The sequence below is a fragment of the Mytilus edulis genome, chromosome 4, assembly GCF_963676685.1.
Source record: "Mytilus edulis chromosome 4, xbMytEdul2.2, whole genome shotgun sequence".
Lineage (NCBI taxonomy): Eukaryota > Metazoa > Mollusca > Bivalvia > Mytilida > Mytilidae > Mytilus > Mytilus edulis.
Genome location: NC_092347.1, coordinates 7253963 through 7281662, shown reverse-complemented (window position 1 = coordinate 7281662; position 27700 = coordinate 7253963). Strand labels below are relative to the sequence as shown.

Below are 27700 nucleotides of genomic sequence, written 5' to 3'. Positions count from 1 at the left end.
CAACAATAGATATAAACAATTCAGCAAAGTTTCATAAGAACTGCTGAAAATGTTTTTGTGTTAATGTCCGAAAACTAAAAAATTACCCTTTTAATTAGTAAAAATCCTTAATACGGAAACGTAAAATCTAAAATTTATAAAATTGAAAGGGAGATCATGTCAATAGATATAAACAATTCACTAAAATTTCTTAAAAATTTGTGAATGAATTTTTGAGATATTATCAGAAAACTGAAAAAAAACCACCATTTTTTTTAATCAAACCCCATTACTCAGAAACTTAAAATCTAAAATTTAAAAAAAAAACGATAGGGAGCTCACGTCAATAGATATAAACAATTTCCCAAAATTTTATGTAAATTGGTTAAAGAATGTTTGAGTTAATGTTGACGACGGACGGACAAGAATATACCAAATACATATCTAGATACATAATTTTGAAAACCATGTTCATAGAAAATGGAATTCATTACAAAGGATTATACCCGTAATAAGAAATACTGGATTTGTCAAGGACACGACTTATTTTAATATTTCATTTACTGTTATCTGTTTTTGTCCATTTCAATTCCTTGTTATCTGTTATAAGCCAAATCAACTTGCTGTTTTGCTGTTATTGGGACCCCCCTTGCCCCCCCTTTTGATCAGGTTGTTTGACACATTTTCGGTTTCTATTCTCGATTTTATTTCAGCCTTTCCGCTTTTCGCTGTAGGCCTTTATAAAAAGCTTCTATTCAACACGATGCATATGGTATGGTTGCGGTATGGTTGCAGTTCTTATTTCTGGAATGCTTTATCTCCTTTATTCTCCTCTTATATTTAATGCGTTTCCCCCAGTTTTAGTTTGTTACCCCGATTTTGTTTTTTGTCCATGGATTTATGAGTTTTGAACAGCGGTATACTACTGTTGCCTTTATTTATCCTTATTCTCATCTCAAAGTCCACCAGGCATCTTAAAATGTTCCCTGGTTTTACCAACCTTGCTTGTTGTGTTTTGGGTATGCACTGTTTACTGGACGTTTTATTGACTATCCAAGTTAGGGCAGGCTTTCGTCAGCTGTCTATCGCTTCACGTCAGCTATATTCTGTAAAGTTTGGTTCGGGGTCGAACACTGCTCCTACAAAGCTTTACAAATATACCATATTATTTCTTCATATCTATTTTCTATGTGTTCGAATTTGTTAATAAGTTTTCAATGCAGATAAAGGCTACAGTAGTATAACGCTGTTCAATAGTCATAATTCGATTAAACAAAAACAAATCCGGGTAATAAACGAAAAGCGAGGTAAACATCAACTACTAGCGATGGAAAACAACGGAACAACACAGAAACACTGAACTACAACAGAAGAAAACGTCAACATACGTAGTACTAGTAACGGACTGTAGATAAGAGCTGCCATATTTTCCTGAATTGACACAGGTCATTTTCAGGAAAAATGGTTGGTTGAACCTGGTTTTATGGCTAGAAAATCAAGGTAGGTATATTGAAAACAATATTCATTACACATGACTTATATGTAAGTGTCCTATATCACATTACTAAAGCAATTTCCTAGGCAAATATTTTTGTATTTATTTTACTTATCGGATGTGTCTACATTTTGTGTTGCAAATGTCTGGTTATGTAATGTATTTCAGTTGTTTCCTGTAATTAGTTAATACTTCAGTTTTATCATGTACATCTTTTGTATAGTAATTTTATAAATTTACTGTGTGCAAAAGTATAAATTATTTTAAATAATAGGGATGTTCTGGTAACTAACAGAAAACCCTGGCTGTTTTTGGCACAACTTTTTTGATCTTTGGTCCTCGATGCTGTTCAACTTTGTGCTTGTTTCGGCTTTCAAACTTTTGTATCTGGGCGTCACTAGTAGATCTCGTGTGAACAAAATGCACTTCTGGCTTATTAAAATTTTGACCTTGTTGCCTTTTGTTGGCTGTTGTTCGTGTGTTTCTTTGTCAATTGTGTTCTCCAATTTATTTATATTGTAGTCCTGTGGTGTTGAGTTGTCATTTTAATGTTATATTTCACATGGCTATAAAAGAGGGAGGTTTGGCATGCCACAAAACCAGGTTCAACCTGCCATTTTTACGTTGCATCGTTTGTTTTCTCTTATTTTTGAGTGTAAATTCACATTGCGATAAGACGAGTCACGGTACTTGTCTATCCCAAATTCATGTATTTGGTTTTGATGTTATATTTGTTATTCTCGTGGGATTTTGTCTGATGCTTGGTCCGTTTCTGTGTGTGTTATGTTGTAGTGTTGTGTCGTTGTTCTCCTCTTATATTTAATGCGTTTTCCTCAGTTTTAGTTTGTTACCCTGATTTGGTTTTTTGTCCATGGATTTATGAGTTTGAACAGCGGTATACTACTGTTGCCTTTATTTACCTCATGAATTTATAAAAACATAAAGATGTTTTTTCTAAAGGACATTATCAAAAATGGATTTGGAATTTTTGGGGTAATGTAGATACTGAAGAAATGGATTTGGAATGTTTGGGGTAATGTAGATACTGAAGAAAAGCAAAGACAACACATGATCTTGCAGTAAAAATGGACAGATCATAAGCAATCAACTTCTCTTGACTTTTTGTAGCCCCAACAATGACAAATATGGAGGAAAATATACATTATGTTGGATTTGGCCTTTTGTTAGGTCATGGTCAAGTACAACAAAAGATATATACCACTGACAATCTTAAAAGAAAACAAATAACCTCATATTACAGTATTACACACAGGCCATACACATGAAAATCAACCATGCATTCTTTATTTAAGACTATATTATCTCAGGCAATGTAATAATATGATTGCCTGTATTTACAGAGGTTGTTGAAAAATTGTCTGCATTATTTCATTTTTTTTGCTTGATTTAAGCATAAATATGGATATGTTTGCTTGGGTTTTTTTGTCATGCAGGAGCCTTTGATAGTGACATGTACAGTATGAGTTTTGGACAATAATGAAGGCTGATCAGAGGCCTTAATCCTAATCATTTTGTTTTTCATGAATAGCTGTCTCATTGACATTCATCAACATTATTATTTTTATATACAAACACTGAGTGATATTAAAATCTCACTTAATAGTAATTATAGAATTCAAACTAAATTTGCAATTTGACAATTGACTTTATTTCAAAAGATAAAACATGTTAAATAATAGCACAGTCCAAGCATTCACCACACAAACACACTTAAAGCATCCCTGGAATGTTACACATATGTCAGAAATGAATCTTTATGTTACTATCACTATAACATACTGGACCATTGTAGTATTAAAAAATCTCTTGCTATTTTATGTTTTGATCATAAAGTATACGTATAAGCCAACAATAAATTCCTTTCCACAAGAAACTTAATTATTTCCTTGTTTTATCATTCTCATTCTTTTCAGACTAAAAAAACTTACCTATTGTATCAATTTTCTATGCCGTATTTAAATTGTTTGTAGAAGTCATGAAAAGATCATTTGACAGTGGGGTATTTAGAAATTTTCATAAGTGGGAGCCCACTAACTGCCCAAGAAGGGGGCCGCTTCCGTCACGCTTCAGTGATTCCTTATATAATCAACCAAATTTTTTTCTCAAAAGGGGGGCCCTAAATCTGCCTCTGTTTGAATTTCTGTTCATCAAGCTTAAACAATGTGCTTACTTTATCATTCCTAATCTATGCACTTGTATCATTCATTCTTTTCTATGAGATTTGTTTTTAATTTGACAAAAATGTATTGTATGCCTATTTTAAAATAATTTTCATATTAACAGAAAATTTGAAAAATGCATTACTTATAAGCTGATAACAAACATTTAATTACAATGTGAAAAGACAGAAATGGTTTATATATCTCCTATCACTAAACTGGTCATGAATTCCACTTTGAGATGAAAAGGTTTTTTGAAGACAGGATTACAATGCAATTCTTAACATTCAAAATAATCACAAAGCAATTCTAAACAAAACAAAGGTATCTGAATATGATACCTTATTAACCTACTGTTGGCAATAGATACATAGAGTAGTATATCTTTTAAATATACTGCATCTTTTGAATGATCAATACAAAATGAAGTGTAACAGATTTTCTGCTCAATTTTTAATTTTTTTTACGACCATTCATACATCACATTCATAAGACTAGAATATATTAAATTATATCACAATATAACATATACATGATGGAAAACATTTTTGTGATTCAGATAGATATAAACAGACAAAGGGAGATAATCACACTGAATTAAACAGAAAAAAATACAAGTATATTGCTATTAAACATAAAAGTTACACATAATATAAAATAATAGCTTACATCTTATATTTGTAGAAAATAAAAAAAAAAAAATATTTTTAGTTGATAGCTGGTTAATTTTAGTGTTTTTACATTAAATGCAATACGCAATAGATTATAATGCAGAATTGTATTGTAGAGTTTGAAATTTGTTGAAGTACATGTACAGAATTATTTCCTAACATAATCTATCTTAAAACGATATTGTATTTTGGTTTGATATCAAAATTACACTATAGACTTAATATTCCTATCTTCAATTTAACTTTGTTGGTTAATTTTTTTGTAAATCCCTTATTTTTTCAAACAGTTCAGACTTTTGTATATCAATATGTCGGAGGAAGATCACTGTATTCTCATATCCTACTTTTATTATAAATACTTAATAATGCTAAAAAATCCTATATATTTATGTTGTATGTCCATTTGATTGTTTATTCACATGACATCTTGTCAAGAGACAGACCAGTCAGATTAAATGGTTGTCAGACCGTGAGGATGTCTGTTAGTGATTGAATACCTTCAACAGTTCTGATTGGTTAACTTGTTTTACGGTTGTTTTACTGTTGCTTAATCATTGACATTTATCCTAGATCTCTGCTAATTCATATTATTCAAATGAACCTATATAAAATTTACTTACCATTGAAGTTTCAAAGAGGAAAGATTTAAAGATTTTTTAGTGTTTGCGGATAGCACTAATTACATACTTTACTATTTTCTGGCTTTACTTTTAACAATCCAAATAATATCAATCACATTGCACACATATGGTTTATCACAGATATTATTTTAATTAGACACAACGATATCTCAGGCAGTAGACAGCTGTTCAGTAGCAGAAAATCTGTTTTCTGATTTATATATATTCCAATAATTACCTCCCCCTACCCAACTAACTGTAAGCATTTTTATAAAAGTAAATTGCATGAATTCACAGAAGCACTAAAAATACTGTAAATTTAGAAGTTATTGCTTGCATTTGTAATTAAGATTGTTGAACAATTGTCATATGTGAAAGTTTATGTTTTGCAATTTCAGGAAAGTTGCAAACAAAAAATGCCATATAAGCATAAAATGCCAGTTTTATTTTGTCAACCCCCTTTTTTTTTTATCAATTTTTGCAATAAAAAAACATCACAAAAATTTCTGAATTAACAGTACTGTAAACCAACTTATTTTCGCGGATACTTTATTTCGCGTTTTACCCTTTCTTGACCACTTCGCGGCTATTTAATTTCGTGATTTTCTAATTTTACTTGATGAAGTTTATTGAGGAAAGATAAAAGATTGACATATTCGCGACGATTTATCTTCGCGTTATTTTTATACTCGCGAAAGTCGCGAAAATAAGTTGGTTTACAGTATTCAATTTTATTATTATTTGAACTACATCTACAGTGTTATGGTATTTGCCTTTGTCTTTAAGTACATATAAAATACATGGTAAAGACGACAACACTAATACACATGTTGTACATCACAGTCTGCTTTACAGCAGTTACTTATCACATGCATCTTACAATATACTTAGGTCAGACACCAACAATTCAGTATTTGAAAGTGAAAAAAGTTTTTGTTTGTTCACAGCTATATTTAACATCATATGAATAAATTTACACAAGTCACTCAAATTTTCATTTAAAAAAATTTGTAAGGGTTCCACGGAACCCAATGTCTCGCCTACTTTTGCTGTTAATTGCAGACTCAACAAAAATGAGGAAAAACATCAATAAAAATTTCCCTCTCGATACTGTCGTTTGATTGAAAGAAGCTTCCAAGTTTGGTAAAAAATCCAGGATAGTTTATGAATCTAATAAATGTTTTATAAACTTTAACTGCAGACTGTATGCAATGTTAACTGGAAGAAAAACTAAGTCCATTTATAAGTAAAATACGGAAAAAGTGAATTTTTTTTTCACAAAATTTACTTCTGAATAATATCTTATGATCAGAAACAAGCTTATGTCTAAGTTTGGTAGAAATCCAGGATAGTTTAAGAACATTATAAAAATTTTAAAAACTTAAACCACAGAGTGAATGTTTTGTTTCTGGCCAAAAAAATAAGTCCATTTATAAGTAAAATACGGAAAAGTGGAAATTTATTTTTACAAAATTTTCTTCTTGATACTATCTTATGATCATAAACAAGCTTCTGTCCAAGTTTGGTACAAATCAAGGATAGTTTATGAAAGTTATTAAAATTTTAAAAACTTTAACCACAGAGTGAATGTAATGTTTCCTCGCAGAAAAACTAAGTCCATTTATAAGTAAAATACGGAAAAAATGGAATTTTATTTTTACAAAATTTACTTCTGGATACTTTCTTATGATCATAAACAAGCTTCTGTCCAAGTTTGGTAGAAATTCAGTATAGTTTAAGAAAGTTATTAAAATTTCAAAAACTTTAACCACAGAGTGAATATTTGTGGACGCCGCCGACGACGACGCCGACGACGACGGAATGTAGGATCGCTTAGTCTCTCTTTTTCGACTAAAGTCGAAGGCTCGACAAAAAGGTTCTACTTATATCCCTTATTTGTTGCTCCCTATTAGTAAGCACAGTTTTTGTCTGTAATTTTATTTTTAATGACTTAGTAATAATCTTTTTTTCTGGGGATAAATACTTTTTCGTAAAAATAATTTTTATACAGGTCTGATTTCACATGTTTAAAAAAGATTTATTTAGGGTACCTGTACTATTTTTTTTTAAAACCTGTGGTAATGAGAGAATTGTGCACCTTATTTAAATTTGGCTGTTTTAAAATTTATATCCAGTGCATGAACATAAGTATTATCATCTACAATCTTTTGCAATGTATTTCATTTAAAAACACATATTTTTACAGGCATTTATGGATGGCATTGAAAAACCAGGTGTTAAAGATGTAGAATTCTAAGGCTGTTTTTTTTCTTCCTATTAAAGTGTTTTTTTTCATTACTTATGTGAATACACATAATATTATTTACAATATATTTAGCAAATTTTCAGATATTACAAAGTTGAGTTTTTATCATCAATAAATAAAAAAAACTTGTGTGAAAATTCTGCGTCTATCTGTACCAGTAATCACCCAATAAAAATTTGTTAAAAAAACATGTTTTTATCCGTATACAAATATAAAGTAAATAATATTGATGAATACTTATGTCCATGTGCTGTAAATATTACATTGCAAATTATATGTTATTATCGCTATTTTGTGCATTTTTCCTTTGATCTTTTTTTGTGATAATTTTTCATATCACGCTACTCACTTGAGATAGAAAATTATCGCTAGAAACTAAGGAACCGCGTGGCGTTGCTAATGAAATTGACATGAAAATGACAACGTCGTCATATGTAAAATAGCGATAAACAGATTATCGTGACTGGCTCAAGCGAGAAAATCAATCTCGTTGAGATAACCAACAATAATCTATAATTATTTCAAGTTTACAGTGAAATAATGTAATAAATTGTGTAATATTTATATGATCACATGATCAAATACAGTACAAATTCACTTATTACAATGAAATAATTTACTATTTAAAATAAAATACAAACAAAAACTTTACAAAAGCACTTTAAAAATACATAGATCAAAACAATATTTGGCATTAAACAATTTGTATCATATAACTATTGATACATTTGTAGATTTATAATAATTAAAAGCAGCATTATTTTGTATCATATACAGAAAACAAATAATTTGACACAACACAACCATTATCATTTGTATTAATGCAGGAACTTGACTGATGGGCAAAGTTAATATAGGTATGAATGTTAATTGTTTCAAACACATACATGTCTGGCCTGTGCAACTTAATTACAAATTTCAACAATTGTTGCAGGAAATAGTAACCCTAAGTCTTGCTTCCATGTCATTTGTGGCCAGCAAGAAAACAAAGAAGTGTCATAAAGCACTTGATCATTAATGCCTTGTCACAATATAAGGTATTCCAATGCTGTCAAAAAATACTGCAGGACTTGTGTAAAAGAAATTGATGTGCCATCTGACTATGTTAGAGGTATCTCTAACCTATTAAAATTATTATTTATCATATTTCAGGACGTTTCAATTTGATGGATTGCTTGAGTTGGTATTAAATCATACCAATCAATATTTTATGATGAAACTTTTAAAGCTTCCATAAACTCTCCAGGAATCCCTGAAATCATGATATTTTTTATCATCTAAATCAGTGGAAAATACTATAGCACAGTCATCATGTTTACTGACAAACTTAATGTTGGTGGTGATCTAGGATAACTTGTGACCAGATCGTTTTGAGGGGGAAAATATGAGTTGGCTTGGTTTATAAATTTCTAAATTCAGATAAACTAGAAACTATTCACTCTCAAACCTCATCAAATATTCAACAGAACACATCAACTGTCCAGATCATAGAAATGTCACAAAAATATCATGAAGTTTAGATAGGTTTAGGGATAAATTTTAAAGGTATAGCATACATATAATGTATCTGTTTGAAAATCAAGAAAGATTTTTGCTAATATAAAATACTTAAGGTATGAAAACATTCAATATTTTGTCAGTCTTGATCATTTTCACATTTATTTATTTAATAAATATCTGATAAGAATAAATTCATATGGTATATAAACAAATTTTGTTCGTCTTTTTTTACCACATTTTTTGCTGGTTATGGTAGACATGAATATTCCGTAATTTGAGTTACTAAAATATTTACAATTCTAAAATTTGAATATAAATTAAAAAAAACCTCTATTGTTTTGTCAATGAAAATCACACCAAATCAACTTAATCAATTGAACTTTAAAATATTATCAGCTTAAAACTAAAGGAAGCTTTTGGAGCTAGTTTGCTGCACTCATTGGCCAAAAATATCAAAACTGCAATTTACAGCTATTTTAATATATATCCAGTAAACTAGATAATCTTACATGATCTGACATATCACAAATCATTTTGATTTCATCTGATATTAATGTGCTTACAAAGAAGAAGCTTTAACTTAAAGCAAATACAGCGAAAATTGAAAGATTTATCATCTATCAACTTCATGATATTTTGTGACTGAAATATTAAATGGTTGGTTTTTAATGACAAAATATGAACTTCAATGAAATTAAAAATGGTTATTTTATGATGGAATTTGAACTACATATAATGTGGGGTTTCTTGTCCAGTTAACAGTCTAAATATAGAAGTAGGCATTGTCTTCATGTGAATCTGAAAGTAGAAATACAACAGTTAATGTGATAAATTTTATCTTCATACAATATTTTTGCATTTTTATGTTTTCCTTTTTATCATGAATAACTTTTTAAAAAGTTTGTTAAAAAGCATATAAAACACGAATTTAGGGATCAAAGTGAACAGATCAAATATTGCCCAAGGTCCTGTTTTTCTCTGTCAATGACATCTTAACACTAAATCCATTGGAAGTTGGATGTGTACTGATTGATATTTTAGTCTTAAGATACATGATTTTATTATAAGTCATTATTGCCTTTGAACTAACTTTCCTCAACTGTAATTAGTTTCCGATCTGTACTTTATGTTGTTTGTCTTTTTGTTAATTGTTTTTGTACTTTGTATCAATCTGATGAGTAAAGCACTTTTAACTGAATTTTATAGTTTGCTCAGTTTAACAAAACCACCCCAGATTGAAGGAGAGTTGGGTTCACATGTTTAACCCTGCCTCATTCTATATTTGTCTGTCCCAAGCCAGGAGCCTGTTTTTGAGCGGTTGTCGTTAGTTGCTGTTTATCATATTTGATATTTGTTTATTGTTTTGTATAGTTTTTTTGTGTTGATCAGTGGCACCACTGTCCCAGGTTTTTGAGACCCTTGGACTTCGCTAAAAAATTTAACCCTGTGAAATTATGTAAGTACCTGTCCCAAGCCAGGAGGGTTAAATTCAGTTGTTGTTGTTTTCTGCTGTACATCATATTTGTTAGTTTTCTCATTTGTGCTGTTCTTAAGTCATATTGGAACCCCTTATTTTAGCAATGCAGTATCAATTTTGCTCATTGTTGAAGGTCTTATGGTGACCCACAGTTGCTAACAAGTCGTAATGCCTTCAACCACTACAAATTACAAACTTCATCTGTAACTTGTCATTAAACAACTAAAACAAGCTTATCCGTAAAGGCAGCAAAAAAAGTAGAAATTACTTACAGAATATATAAGTTGTACTTACAGAATATATAATTGTACTCACCTCTCCCACAGAATTAGCTAATAATGCAACAATTTTTTCATGAGGTACTGCTACTACACTTTGGTTATTTATTTCTATAATTCTGTGTCCAACTCGAACACCGCCTCTCTCCGCTATTCCTCCTCGTAATAAACTACATATCTAAAATATATTAAGAAAATTGAAAACCAAACAATAATAGTGTTTAACCAATTGTATTTTTAATATTTGTTTTGCTGTTAAACCACTGTTCCTGGTTAGGGAGAGTATTGTGCTAACAAATATGTGTATTAAAACAAGAATGTGTCCCAAGTACAGGGATGCCCCATCTGCACTATCATTTTCTATGTTCAGTGGACCTTGAAAATGGGATAAAATCTCTAATTTGGCATTAGAATTAGAAAGATCATATCATAGGGAACATGTTTACTAGTTGATTCATCAAAAACTACCTTGACCAAAAACTTGAACCTGAAGCACAGGACAGACGAACGGCCCCACAGACCAGAAAACATAATGCCCATAAATGGGGCATAAAAATCTCACACTACCCATATTGCTTGCAATTTATCTAGATTATTAAAGCAAGAGTTAGGAATTGAAATCAGAAAGGGTCAATACATTTAAACAGCGTACTGCAGGGTAGAAGGCCAACTTTTTGTTTTTAAAAAATAACCCTTGGCAGCATTAATATGGAATTGATGTTTTAAAATAAAATGAATTTCTTTTGTAGTTTCTGCTGTAAGCCTGCTAAATACAAATGTACTCTCCTATGGGGCTTTCCTAAGCAATGAGCATGTGGTCGATCAGTTTTGCCATTAATCAAATAGATGTCTTATAAATGTTTAACAATTGGTTTTATAGCTCAGCTCATGTTTGAATTATTTTTTTTTATTACTTTTTAATAGTATCGGAAAAATCCATTAGATGTATACCTGTAGATGTGTAAATATAACTTTTACATTCTTTGGTCTCTTGAAAAGAGGGACAAAAGATACCAGAGGGACAGTCAAACTCATAAATTTGAAAATAAACTGACAACGCCATGGCTAAAAATGAAAAAGACAAACAGACAAACAATAGTACACATGACACAACATAGAAAACTAAAGAATAAGCAACACAAACCCCACCAAAAAGCTAGGGTTGATCTCAGGTGCTCCGGAAGGGTAAGCAGATCCTGCTCCACATGTGGCACCTGTCTATTGCTCATGTAATAACTAATACAGTTAATAGTCTCATTCAGCACCGTGTATCATCGTACAGCAGATATAGGTACTTATCAAGCGGGCATGATCGATTTTGAGCTGACACGGTAACGAAAATCTTTGTTTTGTTTTGTCAACATTCAGTGTACATTTCTCAACATCTGAAATTCCTGCTCCAAAATGATTTTCGCATCGATTTTTTCCTATTTACAAGACAACTTTTATATTCAAATAAGAACAATTAACTTGTAAATGCGCAAATAGTTGTGAATGTCAACACCAACTTTCAATTTCGATTCAATTGTCGAGACATTTACATGTTTTACCTGAAAGAAAGCTAACACAGGGCAAAAGTAATAGTTACCAATCATAAACCTAACTGTGATTACTCATTCCATGAAACTTTTTGGGTAATAAACGAGTATGAAAATTTTGTTTTTGTGTACGGTGTACAGCAACTTAACTATGCACCGTACAGAAGGATTTATGTGGTCAGCTAAACACCGTACACAGCGATTCTTTTCAGACTAAAATATCGAGAAAAAAACGTATGCATGAAAGATTTCAATGCCAATTATTGATACAGCTATACTTATTACACACGCACAGTGGCCTTCTATTAGAAAAAGAGTTGCAATAAATATAGAATTATATTGGATGAGACGAGTGCCAACTTCTTTGACAAGTATTTGCACATGTTTTTAGTAAACGTTCTTGTTTTGGGAAAATAATGAGACATCTCTAATCATCAACTTACGACCAAATCATTTCTTAAAACAACAATTAAGTTTAGATTGAGGTACACATTGATATTATGTGAACAAAACAAAGATTTTCGTTACCGTGTGAGGTCAAAATCGATCACGCCCGCTTGGTTAGTACCTATATCTGGTGTACTGATGATACACAGTGTTCAGTAGGTCATATTCATAAAAGGGAAGGAGATTGTAGTTACAATGTAACTTAATGGAAAATATCCAATATCATCTGTGAAACGTCCGTTAAAATTTACGAAGGGATGATTTCAACTTCACCATTTGGAATTCTTTGTTTATTAGCTTCCTTGAGCTTTCTTGTGAGCAGCAACCCTCTATCAAGAAAATCATAACAGGAAATACAAGCACAGGAATATCTTATCAATTGGGAGATATATACCCTGTATGCAGGTGCTGCTGGAATGTTGCTTCTTAGAAATGGAAAGTTCACAATTGGAAAGCTAAAATCATCTTTTTTGTCGTAAACTAGTTTTCTCACTGACAATAGTACCTCATCTCCTTAAAAATGTATGAAAATATTTGTTTGTTTGACTACATACCACACCATTCTGTACACTAAATCCCAGCTGATATTTGACATCAGGCCGTTTCACTAACACTTCTACAACAGGGGGACAAGGTACAACAGATAACTTCACAACAGTTTGTTGTTTGGAACTCTGAAAAAATAAATAAAACAATTTTAATAGATAGCTCTGTTATTAAAGTAATAGAAGCTCTTCTTAGTAGTTGCTTTGAAAAATGTGATCAAAATTAATAGATTAACTGTAAAAATGTGAAGAACATGGTTATAATTACTTACATCCACTTCATTTGAACTCTGGCTTATGCTTATCTAATTGACAATCATACCCCGTCTCCTTATTTGTATTATCTGCAAACAGGGAAATTTTCGTGGCTGTTTTATTTTCGCAGTTAGCAGTGAAACGCGAAAAATAAAACGACCACGAAAAATTTCAAGGAAACTCTATTCATAAGATGAAGACCAAATATGTACATATATAATAGGATATGAAAAGGACTACTGCATAACACAATAGATTTATATATCAAATCATAATTGTGTATTTAAATGAAAAGTAATGATAGAAATCATGACTTGAATTAAATGTAAGACGTCTCAAGCAAGCGGACATTAATGACATTAATACGGATACTGTTATGTAAACAACACCTATCACATATATGTAAACCAGGTGCTAGTAGGGCGCAGCTTTATACGACCACAGAGATCGATTAATAAGCATTTACCCTGTCAGCATTTTATTTTAATTAACTCTTAATTTGTTCTTCTTTTCTGTTATTGTGTATAAGTATGTGTTCTTACAAGCAAACGTGAAACAACTCGCAATCTCCTTTAACATAAATGAACTGAAAACAAAAGATTCCTGATTGATTTTATCATTGACATGATTTATGGTTCATCTAAAGCTGTTCACTTTTTTAATCATTTATAAAACTATTTAAAAAGGTAACAGGGAAATCGCGAATTCAAAGCAGCGCGAATTTAGATTGTGTTAAAATCGCGAAATGAAGACAGCGCGAAAATTTCCCGGTTTACAGTAATTAAAATGAATAAAGTTAATGTGAGGGAGGTCATGTAGGATTAACAGGGAGGATGTTTTCTATTTCAGTTTACTTCTCATCAGAAAGTAATCATCATGTAGTTAACCTAATTCATTTTTGTTTAGGCCTCTTTTGTGGAAGTTTTTAACAATGTATGGTATTTCCACTGTATATGTATATTAATGATTATTGTTATATGATTTTTCTGATGTCATTTTATTAGACCATTAATTAAACTCAGTACTAAGATTCATAACTATTTTATAATTAATTGTGAAAAAAAATAAATACATTTTATGCTGTTTTACTTCTTATCCAACCCTTTTTAACATGAAAACCCTGCCACAGATTATTTTAGACAAAACTGCCTCCTTTTTCATCTGCAGCTGGAACATGATGAACCATATTGATGAGAAAGTCAGCTTTTTAAACATTTTACAATCAAGTTGAATCAACCCTTTTACTATCATTACTGATAACATAAATGACCATGGTTTTTGTTAAATAACAATCATTCTGCCTCAATTATGTCCTTTAATACTGCAAGTACTATGAAAAATATCATTAATTTATCACAGAAAGATGTTGACATATTTTCCTTTTTTCAATTTCCTATAGCTTGAGAGAGGAACAGAGAGATAAGACATTCAGTGTCTATCAAGCTGTCTAGGACGTGACACTTTCAAGAAGACATTCCGTGTCTATCAAGCTGTCTAGGACGTGACACTTTCAACAAGCACAATATCCATTCAAACCATTCAACCAGCAAAACAATTTTTCAACATCAATGGATTTTTACCTAATATGGCTCCAAAGGTCTACTATATTTAAAGACTAATAATGAAGACTTTGAATGGAATTTTTGATATTGATTCAAATGAAGTATAAATGTATATATCTTGGCATTACAATGGCTAAAGCATAAATAGAATGTTACATCTTCAGTCTGATTTTTCTGCTGTTGTACTTTTTAGAGGTTTTGTGTAAATACTTTTTATGACCAAGAGTCATTTCAAACTTGATATATTGTGTACTTTTGACTATTGTTGTGACATGGATGATTTCTAGTTTTATTGTATTGCTGTAATGCTGCTTCACTGACATATATCTCATATATCCTTTATTAAAAGTACATTATCCCCGGCTTAGTATATATCTAGGATTTTGATTGGTTAACGCACGTCGTTACAAAAACCATAGCCCCTGGGTGTTGCTAACCCATATCCCTGTACGTTACTAACCATTACCCCGGGGAACTTCACGCATGTTTTCCTTAGTTCTATGATTGCTCCTTGTGAAATATTGAATTCTGTAGATTATCCATGATGTTTGTAATTAAATATTAACTCATTAAGGATTTTGTCTTATTATGCCGATCATTTACACTTATTTCATTAAATGCATCACTTGACTACCACATTTTCAAGGAATGGGACTTCTGACCTAGGTATGCAAATGACCCACGTTGACATCACACCATCTATGACGTAACTATCACAACATTGAGCGCCAAATTTGACTCAATCCAGTTTCTCTGTCTCCGTATTAAAAACTTCTTATATTCAACTACTTGTAGGGTTCTACCAAAGGTAGTACCCTACACCCCTTAAAAAATATGTAAAATTTCCAAATTTAGATAAAACTTTTTTAGATGATGAAAAAACGTTGTTTTCACGTTACACTTTAAAACCAAATTTCCATTAAACCTCGCCCAATTCGGACTAAGATCGGGGATAAATTCGTTATCTACGTTCATATCCGTAGATATGGATATTTTAACACCCTTCGGCTACGCCTCATGGTGTACTGGGGTACTTCAGGGTGTTAAAATATCCATATCTACGGATATGAACGTAGATAACTTATAATATATCCTGTACCAATCTCCAATGATTAATGTCTGTAGTTTATGATAAGCATGTTTCTATGTCTTATTGAAAATCTGCATGGTCGATCAGATTATATTTTGTTATTTAATGTTACTTGTTTTCTTATTATGTATTGCTCTCAATATATTTTCATTGCTATAGCATAGTTAATGCTTGCTGCGATTAAGTGTTTATTCATTCAAACATTTACCTTTATGTAATTTTGACAGGATGACAATGGTAAGCCGACTAAGCTGACACCATTGACAGAAATAATTTGATCACCAATATTCATCATGCCACATCTAGCTGCTGGACCAGTAGGGGCCATGTTAGCTACCACCACTGTAGGGACCATAGATCCCCAGCCTGATTCTACTATCACTACGCCTAAACTTTCACCTTTCACCTTTGGTACTATCACCTGAAATAGATAATATAAATAAACAGTTTTTGTTGTTTTAATTTTTTTGTCATTTTAATAAAACACTCCTGTTGAACAGCAAATGCCTGAATCTGGCGGCTAATGGTCAATCTGTTGACACAAAATGTACCCATTTGTAAAATGTTAATGCCAACAAAAAGCGCCACCTACAAATCAAAATTCATTAATAATTTTTAGTGTTGCCCCTTAATACTACGGAGTGTAGTTATTTATTTGTTTATGTACCATTTTCACACCAAACTTGAAGTATAAATGATATTTTGGCGGTAAAATATGTACCCTTAAAACCTTACTTGGTAACGCTAGTCTTATACAATAATTAAAATAAAGGTTGCGCCATAAGGATGTTACTGTAAGATTTGTAATCAGTCTATATGGAGAACACATGTTTTCTTTTGTATGAAACCAACATTTTCAAAATGAAAAGCAGTTCAAACATCCAATATGAAGAACATTAAAAACAAATGCTCAATATTCAAAAGAACATGCTGTTCATATAAATCTTCATGTTGAATTATTCAATAACCTCACTGCTAAAGGGAAATTTTATTGTGATTTTCCATCCAATATTCACAGACAAGTTATATTATTGAATGTTAAATAACCAAGAAAATCAAAAGCAGATTATGTTCTGTATCCAATTAATTTACTAGATCTCTAGTAAAAAGGAAGAAAAGTCATAAAGACCAAAAAGACTTCTATAAACAAACAAAAACTTCAAATTACAATGACAGATCTGGCTATGGCATGTCATAAGTCTTTTAACATCAAGTCCTTAACACTAAAAGTGCTATAAGTGCATTCCTCCAAATCAATTTCGGCAGATTACATTCCAATTAAGCTTTATTTGCTTGAAGCAAGAAACCAAATCTGAAAATCTAAACAAACAGTTATCAGATAGTTACTCTATATAGTTAACTAAAAATAACTGACTCCTGAAAAAAAAAAAAACACCATAAAAGTACATCATCATTAAATAATCTTTTAACCTCTTAATCGTTTTCTCAAATTGGTCTGCAGTGAAGAAAAAAAATCATTTATCAAAACCAATATGGTTATTCTGTGTTGACATCATAACACATCAATTTCAATTTCTTAAGAATCTCTAAAAGACAGATTTTTTAATTAGTGTCAATGTGCTTCAATGATAAGAAGCACACATTTCATAAATACATTACAGAGGTACAACTTCAACGACAGAAACACGTTTCTAACATAATTATTTCCGTTCTACGGTAAAAGCAGGATGCATGAACAGGAAAAAAAGGGAAAAAAATGTCAAGTAATTGTATGGTTTCTGTCATTAACTGAATGAATAATTCAAAATGTTAATGGAATGCCTTTCACAATTTTGACACCTTTTTCTTTAATGGACAATTTACCACTAATCCATTGGAAGGTCTTCTGTAGTGGTGTCAGTGTTTTAAAAATTATCTACATTTTCATCCGTAACAATTGATTGAATTAAAACACATTATGTATTGATATTTTTCTTACTGATTTAGGTAATAATAAAACACCACCATCAGAAATACTTTTCCATTTTTGTAACTATGACTGTATAAAACTTTAAATAATTGAACAGTGGAGGGAAGTATTTAAGAAATTCTAAAACTTTTGTCTGCTTGTCAAGTAATGTAAATATACAGATTTTTGTTTTCAAACTTCCTAATATCTTGAATACCTTGAGGTCTCTCATAAGTGTTTTTTTAAGCTTTCTTAGTCACCTTTATTATTCAAATCTTTTTTTTTTGAATTTTGTATTCATTCCACAGGAGTATGTACCCACCTCAAAATGACATATCAAGCCATTTCATTTGCAATATCAAAGCAATGTTGCACACACTGAAAAGTATTAAAATCCTGCTTCAGTGACCACAATTGAATTTATGTTGAAAGTCTTTCAGATAATGGTTTTACTACAAGTATCATATAAACTAAATAAACATAAACAATGATCCATGTAAAGGAGGTAAAGCTTGGACACGACTGAAAACACTTAAAGTTTCAAGAACCATAACTCCTGGGTGGTGACAGTGAAAATCGTCAATATCCAACTTGACCTCCATTTTGTCATCAGTGAGGGAGGGTGGAGGGGTCCTGATCCTGAAATCCCGGGCTTAAAAACATGAAATCCTGAGGTCCCGATTTTTAAATAAATTGAAATCCCAAATCCCGAAATTCGAAAAAAAGAATTCCCAGATCCCGAAAGGGTCAATCCAGAATCCTGAGCTCAAAAACACTCGATCCTGGAGTCCCGATAAAGGTCCTATCCCCCCTCATCAGAAACAACATATCAAAATTTGAAAAGCTTTTCTTGAACAGTTATGAGTAAATGCACACAATGTTTGGCAGCCGCCTGCCCATCATATATCCCCCAAATTAATAACCGATTTTTTCCTTTGAAAATCTGGATAAAAATCAAAAATTCTTCTTATAATTTATAGATAGGAGATACATAAGTATATGAAATTCTGAGCACAGATTTTATGAAATAACTTTTTTGGGCTGGCTGAATTTCATAAAAAATTCTGGAAACTTATCAGAACTCTAACACAAGCTTACGGTGAAATTCTTATAAGTCATAATACTATAACCCATTTGTTTACTGATTTATTTTTGCATTTCTTGACTTTTTGTTTCTTTCACCAACTAAATCAATGTCAACCGTGGACAAGTGCTATAACAGAGGCAAAGTGCAAAATACGTCAGATATTAATATTAGAATATTGCATAACAGGAACAAATTGCCTGATGTCAGAATGTTACTAACTATCCATGAAATGTTGTATTTTAATGTTAGACAACAATTCATTCAATTTGTTGGTGTAATATGTCTAAGTGAAAACAGTCTCTAGAGGTTTACTTATGTCTTTTATCTTTATTAAGATGTTAAGTGAGATCTCCTCTCAGGAGGTTTGACTTGTCTTGTTTCATCAGTCACAGTCTTATATTCAAATAAAATTCAGAATAGAAATGGGGAATGTGTCAAAGAGACAACAACCCGACCAAAGAGCAGAAAACAATTCATTCAAACCATTTTTAGTAGTTATTGCTATCAAGATTATACAGTATGAATACTGTGTTCAAGTTAAAGTTTTGCTGATTCAGGCCAGACACTTATTTTTTAGAAAATTTTGAATAGATAACATTGGTCTGGAGAAGAAATCTCCAAGCCTAAGCTAGTGAGTCTGTGGCTGAGCCTAAAGATATTCATATGTTTCATAAATATTGGATTGAATATTAATAAGAGGAGTATCTGAAAACTAATTAACATTTCAAATTTTAAACATGTATTTTAGTTCCCTAAAATGAATCATTTATCAGCTAAAAATGTACTTATCCAATCTTTTTTTTTAATGCAAAGAAGTTCATTTTTCTAAACATTAATCTATTCTTAGGAATCAATTTTCCCCCTATATTTTTGCACTTTTAACATGCAATAAAGAAAGTTGTTCCATAAACGTAATTCTTTAAATTTACTTTTAATTACAATTGATTAAGTTTTCTTAATGGTATGTCAACTAAAATGAGAGATTCTATATTTGGATGAATGATTTTATCACCTTTATAGACCCTGATTTGTAGAAGATTGGATTAACTTACAATTAAAGCACAGAAATCCAGTTAACTTATGGTGTTTCAATATGATTGAAATGAGGATTGAAATTGGCAATGCATGGCTTCTTCTTTCTTGAAGTTGTGACGTTTTAATGGAAACTAATATAACATGTTGGTATGTCATTAAAAACTACAGCCTAAAATTCAGTTCAGGTTTTCCTAATTTCCTCTTTTGTTAAACATGTAAATTATAACAAACACCATTAGATCCAGAGGTCCATAGGAGCTCCTTTTGTTTGTCAAATATCAATTTCACTGTTTGTAGGAATAGATCAACATTGAATTTAAATTTTAAACGAAGTACAAACTTTTTACAGATCTAAACTATATGTGAACTTTGACAAAAACCACAATACAAAGATCTACAAAAACGCAATCTTTCCTTCATCCCCTAAAATTGTTTCCCTAAAAAATAAATGAATCCATCTTACTTCTGATTCTAGCTAATCATTGTCATAAACAATGGAAAGATACTAAAAAAGTTTCTGTGATTTTTGAGGTTAACATATAATCAACCAAGCAACATATAAGAACAAGGAACAAGCACCTTATGACTATAATTCAAGAGCTTAATACCTTATTATAGGGATTAAGATAATAACACAACGTTGACTGCTGTACCCATATTTTTGACATTTTACCTATTATGTCTGTTTGTTTTGTTCACACATTGTTATAATGGAATTTAATAAGACTGTCATATAAGTGAGAGGTTTAGCTAGGTAAATATGACAGTTGTTGTTCGTTCAATTGATGTGTTTGAGCTTTGATATGGTCATTTGATAAGGGACTTTCTGTTTTGAATTTTCCTGTGAGTTCAGTATTTATGTGATTTTACTTTTTACTGTGTGTAAATTGAAAGATATTTCTCACCTTCAGTGACAAATTACAACAGATTTTTGAGGAAAATGAGTAAAAACTAGCACACACATATAAAATGTTTAATTGGACATCATGTTTAAGACAAATAACATCTGATTTATCTATCTGTAGGCTGATACTGTAGTCTGTTCTAATTGAGAAGACTGTTTATGGTTACTGCTTCAATTTTTGTAGTTCAGGATTATAATACAATGTAAATATATGAAAAATGGCTCACAGCAGATTTTTAAATATAACATATTTTTATAATATGGTTTGATTTTAATATACTATTCAGCAGTGCCAATCTTTAATAAAATAAAATTTTATAAGGAACTACCACAAGGCAATTCCAAGAAAGCTGATAAAATCAGTTGAATTCAATTAGCTAAGAAGTACAAAAAAATTAGTTCCAAATGAATACTACTGCAGGCTTATTTCATCAATAACAAATTTTTAAAAACCTCTGTAGTCAAAAAGAAAAACAGCATTGATTGGTGTTTTTTTAAACTTATCATTAAGCTAATACATGTACCGCAGTCCCACTAGGCCATGATCTCACTAAGATCTGTGAAAAAAAATGCAAATTTTTATGATTGTAGTACGATTGTGTAGATCGCAGTTAGGTTGTATCACAGTCGTAGAGAGGTCTTCAAGATCGTGATGAGTATTGCCAACTTTGAACATGTTCAAAACAATCGTGGTGCAGTTGTGGCGAAATCAGGTCGTAGTAGAAGCGTAGTAAGAGCGCACTAAGGTCGTAGTAAAATCGCTGTACCATCGTAGCGAGAGCGTAATTCTATTCAGAGAGACTGCGCAACCATCTGCAGCGACGTTGTTATGACCTCAATACGACCATCACAATCTCACTGCGACCCGCCAATGTTCCACTACAACTATACCAAGCTGTTTACGACCATAGTACAATTCTAGTACGCCCTTGCCGTCCTCATCACACTCTTCTTACGACCTGACTACGTTCATACGAAGACCATCATTCTCATTGTCATTTTCAAATAAATAAATTTGGTGTATTTACTGTCTTCTGATTGGTTAAAATTATTAGTTTTATTTTCAATGTTGTCAATTTTTATGGCGACACGCCCACTCTGACGTTGTGTATTCATACGATATAAATAATATAAAAAGTTCTTTGAGCCTTATTTTTGATGAAAATTTATTGATAATGAATGGCAATAATTTATTTTTATTTTATTGAACCATAAAACTAATTTTTGACTCTTCACATTTTACATAATCCGCTTCGCGGATTATTCAATGTGAAGAGTCAAAAATTAGTTTTATGGTTCAATAAATTCAAAATAAATAATAGCCATTCATTAAATACAATATTTAAATCTCTCCAGGATTTGTTTGTCTGTATGTAATAAGAACATTTTGTCCATTTTATAACGGCTCAACCAGGCTTCTCCTTTTTATATAGATTAGACTGTTGGTTTTCCCATTTGAATGGTTTTACACTAGCAATTTTGGGGGCCCTTTTATAGCTTGCTGTTCCGTGTAAGGCTCCGTGTTGAAGGCTGTTCATTGGCCTATAATGGTTTACTTTTATAAATTGTTATTTTGGATAGAGAGTTGTCTTATTGGCACTCGTACCACATCTTCCTATATCTATTGACACATCTATGTCATCTCTGCTATCGCTCACTAGAATATCATCATTTGAGCATTATGGACCAGTAATAGGTTGTAATTTAGGATGGATTGGTCAATCCAACATCTCTGTTTAATCAGGATTCGTTACTATCAGAGCTCCCTCTGGCTCTACATGAACCCCTACCACCACGCCCACATGTTCTAGTAGATTGTGGTGGCATAACTGTATTGTTTCCTAGAAATCTATGTATTAATCAGAAATAGAAGGAACAGAACTGTATTGACATGGAACACGATGTTGACGCTATTTGCTGAGAACGTTGTAAGATCGCGGTATGAACACATAATCGCAGTAGAAGCGTGGTAAGATGGTGTTGCATTTGGATAACTCACGGTACGGTCGTAGTGAGAACGTGATGAGCGTAGAAAGATCTTGATAAGCGTAGTGAGGTCGCAGAATAAGCACGGTGAGAACATGGTATAATCGTAGCGGGATTGTTGTAGAAGCATAATGAGGACGTAGTAGCATCGTGAAAGCAACAAAAATTTACATTTTCATGCCGCTCATACTGCGACCTCACTGTGATCTGAATTTATTTTAGATCGCGGTGAGCGTGGTGCGATCGTGGTCTAGTGGGACTGGGGCTTCAGGAGGACAATGTTTTTTGGTCAATAAGATTCAATGATAAAAATTTGACATAAAAGGATAATTAGATATGCATATAAAAAAATGTATACCGGTAAATATTTTTACCAAAAAAACTCAATTCAACATTACATCCAATGGTATTGGTCACTCTAGGTTAAATGTAAGGCAAATGGATCTCTAAGGTGGTAGCTATCTCAAATGTCAGTTTTGCCCCTTTTTTAAGACTACTCTGCATTCATTTCTTTTGAGGGTCCCAATTTTTTTGGATTGCAGATCACTTGCCTTTTGGTGGATATGGGATTTCCTTGTTTTGCCAAAGTCTACATTATAACAACCTGATAGAAAATTTGTAATTCGTGGAACATTTAAATTTGTGGTTCACCTGAACCCACGAAAATTGGTATCCAATGAATAATTATAAATCTGCAGTATGTTCTATTTTACAAATAAGGGGATCATGTCTTAAAGAAACTATAAACGACTTTAAAATTCATGCATTATCCCCTGTTAATGTTCTTTGTGAGAATTGTTAATTGACATTTACGCGATTGAAAATTGGAGATTGGTCTATAGAATTTAAGGTATACACAGATGTACCGATTGTATGTGCAACTTTGGGGATGTATGCATGTAAAAACTTGAAATTCCATGGTACATGCATGTAACAACTTGAGAGTCCATGATACATGCATGTAACAACTTGAGAGTCCATGATACATGCATGTAACAACTTGAGAGTCCATGGTACATGCATGTAACAACTTGAGAGTCCATGGTACATGCATGTAACAACGTGAGAGTCCATGGTACATGCATGTAAAAACGTGAGAGTCCATGATACATGCATGTAAAAACTTGAGAGTCCATGATACATGCATGTAACAACTTGAGAGTCCATGGTACATGCATGTAACAACTTGAGAGTCCATGGTACATGCATGTAACAACTTGAGAGTCCATGATACATGCATGTAACAACTTGAAAGTCCATGATACATGCATGTAACAACTTGAAAGTCCATGATACATGCATGTAACAACTTGAAAGTCCATGATACATGCATGTAACAACTTGAAAGTCCATGATACATGCATGTAAAAACTTGAAAGTCCATGGTACATGTAAATATCTTTGTTGTCTACTGCTCACCTCTTTGTGTTTTTCTTTATTGGCAAACAGATTTAATTCCTCCCCATATATTTCTTGTTGATTGAGGACATCTTGATAATCAATTTCTTTCATAAGACCAGGATCTTCTATTCCATTGGCCTTCAGAAATTCCATATAAGCCACCTGGAAGGCTTGGCCTATGGACTGAGCTATCAGTTGAGCCTAAAATATACAAAAATATAGGTTTAAAACAAATGATCAAATTTAAATCAGACAGATGATAAGCTCTCTTTGTTGACACCAAGCTAAACATAGCACTGAAAAGAGTGAAACTAGATATCATTGAGATGGGAGCCATCTCTGTGGGCCCCGCTGTGAATAATGTGCATTAAAAAATTGTATCTTTACCATAGGACATGGGTTTGTCAACTGAAATCAAAGTTTTTGACCTTGACCTTTGACCTAGGAAGTTGTAAATAAATTATGACACACCCTTTGGTGTTGGTTTATAAACATGTCAAGTATAAACTTTGAAATGATAACGGTTCTCAAGATATAGAGCGGACACCATCTTTACCATAGGACATGGGGTTGTCAACTGAAACCAAAGTTTTTGACCTTGACCTTTGACCTAGGAAGTTGCACATAAATTATGACACACCCTTTTGTGTTGGTTTATATACATGTCAAGTATAAACTTTGAAATGATAACGGTTCTCAAGATATAGAGCGGACACGATCTTTACCATAGGACATGGGGTTGTCAACTGAAACCAAAGTTTTTGACCTTGAACTTTGCCCTAGGCAGTCGTTCATAAATTATGACACACCCTCTGGTGTTGGTTCATATACATGTCAAGTATAAACTTTGAAATCATAACGGTTCTCAAGATATAGAGCGGACACGATCTTCACCACAGGACACAGGGTTGTCAACTGAAACCAGTTTTTTTACCTTGACCTTTGACCTAGGAAGTTGTACATACATCATGACACGCCCTCTGGTGGTGGTTAATAAACATGTAAAGTATAAAGTATGAAATCATAATGGTTCTCTAGATATGGAGCGGACACAAAGTGTTACGGACGGACGGACAGACTGATCACTATAGGGCGACCCGCCTTTGGCGGGGCCCTAATAAACATCAGGTGAAATGGATGTCTTACCTGATTGTGTTAAATAAACATCAGGTGAAATGGATGTCTCACCTGATTGTGTTAAATAAACATCAGGTGAAATGGATGTCTCACCTGATTGTGTTAAATAAACATCCGGTGAAATGGATGTCTCACCTGATTGTGTTAAATAAACATCCGGTGAAATGGATGTCTCACCTGATTGTGTTAAATAAACATCAGGTGAAATGGATGTCTCACCTGATTGTGATAAATAAACATCCGGTGAAATGGATGTCTCACCTGATTGTGTTAAATAAGTGAAACAATGTAGAGGTGAAATGGATGTCTCACCTGATTGTGTTAACTAAGTATGTAGCTAACACATGAAAGATAATTACAAAACATAAAGAATATAACATAAGACTGTTATGTTCAAAACAGTTCATTAGACTGAAATAACAGATTTTCAAGTTAAAACATTAGTATTTTTCTTTGATTAATGAGAATATAGTGTAATCAATGCAAAGTATAACTTATGACCTGCAAAAATGTCCCTGTGAAGAAAGACAAGAGTGCACACGCTGAAATGTCTCGCCTTCTATACTAATCATTGATATTATGTTGATAGTCTTAAGTATAAATCTAAGCTTTATTACAACTGTCACATAAACTTTACATTAACCAAGATAACTAAACAAAGACCAATGAACCTTGAAAAAGAGGTCCAGGTCAGATGAACCATGCCAGGCAGACAGGTACAGCTAACAATGCTTCTATACAACGTATATAGTTGACACATTACTTATAATTTAAGAAAAACAGACCAAAACACAAAAACTTAACACTGTGCAATGAACCGTGAAAATGAGGTCACGGTTAAATAAAACCTGCTCGACTGACATAAAGATCATAAAATATTTCCATACACCAAATATAGTTGACCTATGGCATATAGCATTAGATAAAAAGACCAAAACTCAAAAACTTAACTTTGACCACTGAACCATGAAAATGAGGTCAAGGTCACATGACATCTGCCCGCTAGACATGTACACTTAACAATCATTCCATACAACAAATATAGTAGACCTATTGCATATGGTATGAGAAAAACAGACCAAAACACAAAAATTTAACTATAACCACTGAACCATGAAAATGAGGTCAAGGTCAGATGACACCTGCCAGTTGGACATGTACACCTTACAGTCCTTCCATACACCGAATATACTAGCCCTATTGCTTATAGTATCTGAGATATGGACTTGACCACCAAAACTTAACCTTGTTCACCGATCCATGAAATGAGGTCGAGGTCAAGTGAAAACTGTCTGACAGGCATGAGGACCTTGCAAGGTACGCACACATCAAATATAGTTATCCTATTACTTATAATAAGAGAGAATTCAACATTACAAAAAATTTGAACTTTTTTTTCAAGTGGTCACTGAACCATGAAACTGAGGTCAAGGACATTGGACATGTGACTGACGGAAACTTCGTAACATGAAGCATCTATATACAAAGTATGAAGCATCCAGGTCTTCCACCTTCAAAAATATAAAGCTTTTAAGAAGTGAGCTAACGCCGCCGCCGTAGCCGCCGCCGGATCACTATCCCTATGTCGAGCTTTCTGCAACAAAAGTTGCAGGCTCGACAAAAACACTTTTTATAAGCCAAATACAGTGAATTTGTTGCATTTAATTTGACATAATTTTCGTTTTCTTTTGGTCATCCAGCAAGCAACAATCAATGAACCTATCTTTATAATTCCAGTCCTTTCAAAAAGGCCAACACTTTTGATGTCCATTTTTGTTGTTTAGATGAGGGTCTGAGGTTGGGGCTGACATCATACTGCATGATTATTTTAACAGGGCAAAAACTTAATCAGATGACTCATGGACCAATATTTCACCAAGGTTTTTACGTTAACCCTAAAACAAAATATGTTGACTATTCAATATTTTGTTCCTCCATAATCGCAAACCCAACATTAAATTCAAAATCAGTCCATTATAAAGCCATTTTATAATCTCAAGTTTTCCCATTAGTAATTATCGTAATAAAGTGGTATTTTTTCCTCTCCAATTCTAGAATAAAATTGTCCTCCAGAGAAAAACAAGAAAGCTGGTTTTTAATGATCGTGAAAATTGTAAGAAAAGACATTCCTGCACTGTAGAAGATGAAACCTTAATCTTACAAACCATTATGACACTTAAGATACCTAAAAACTTTTCAATATAAATGAATTCTATAGCAGATCGTCTAAGAAATTGAGAAAATAGGTTTTGGTACGAAATTGTAAATGTTAAATATATTAAAAATCAGATACTGCAAAAGAATTAGCATGGGAATCTGACAGGCAGACGGTATCATA

General features: G+C 32.2%; 1 protein-coding gene across 12 annotated transcripts in view; it reads right to left on the bottom strand.

Annotated features, from left to right (window-relative positions):
- Window positions 1-9392: 9392 nt before the first annotated feature.
- Window positions 9393-27700, bottom strand: part of LOC139518878 (amyloid-beta A4 precursor protein-binding family A member 2-like) — a 75290-nt gene continuing 56982 nt past the window's right edge. For all 12 annotated transcript variants that reach the window (XM_071310531.1, XM_071310535.1, XM_071310533.1 and 9 more), the window contains 5 exons: window positions 24244-24426; window positions 16112-16324; window positions 13006-13125; window positions 10504-10644; window positions 9393-9509 (listed from right to left, as the gene is read on the bottom strand). In XM_071310531.1, the coding sequence (XP_071166632.1) occupies window positions 9438-9509; window positions 10504-10644; window positions 13006-13125; window positions 16112-16324; window positions 24244-24426 (729 nt within the window). In that variant the 3' untranslated portion in view covers window positions 9393-9437. The remainder of the gene's footprint in view (window positions 9510-10503; window positions 10645-13005; window positions 13126-16111; window positions 16325-24243; window positions 24427-27700) is intronic.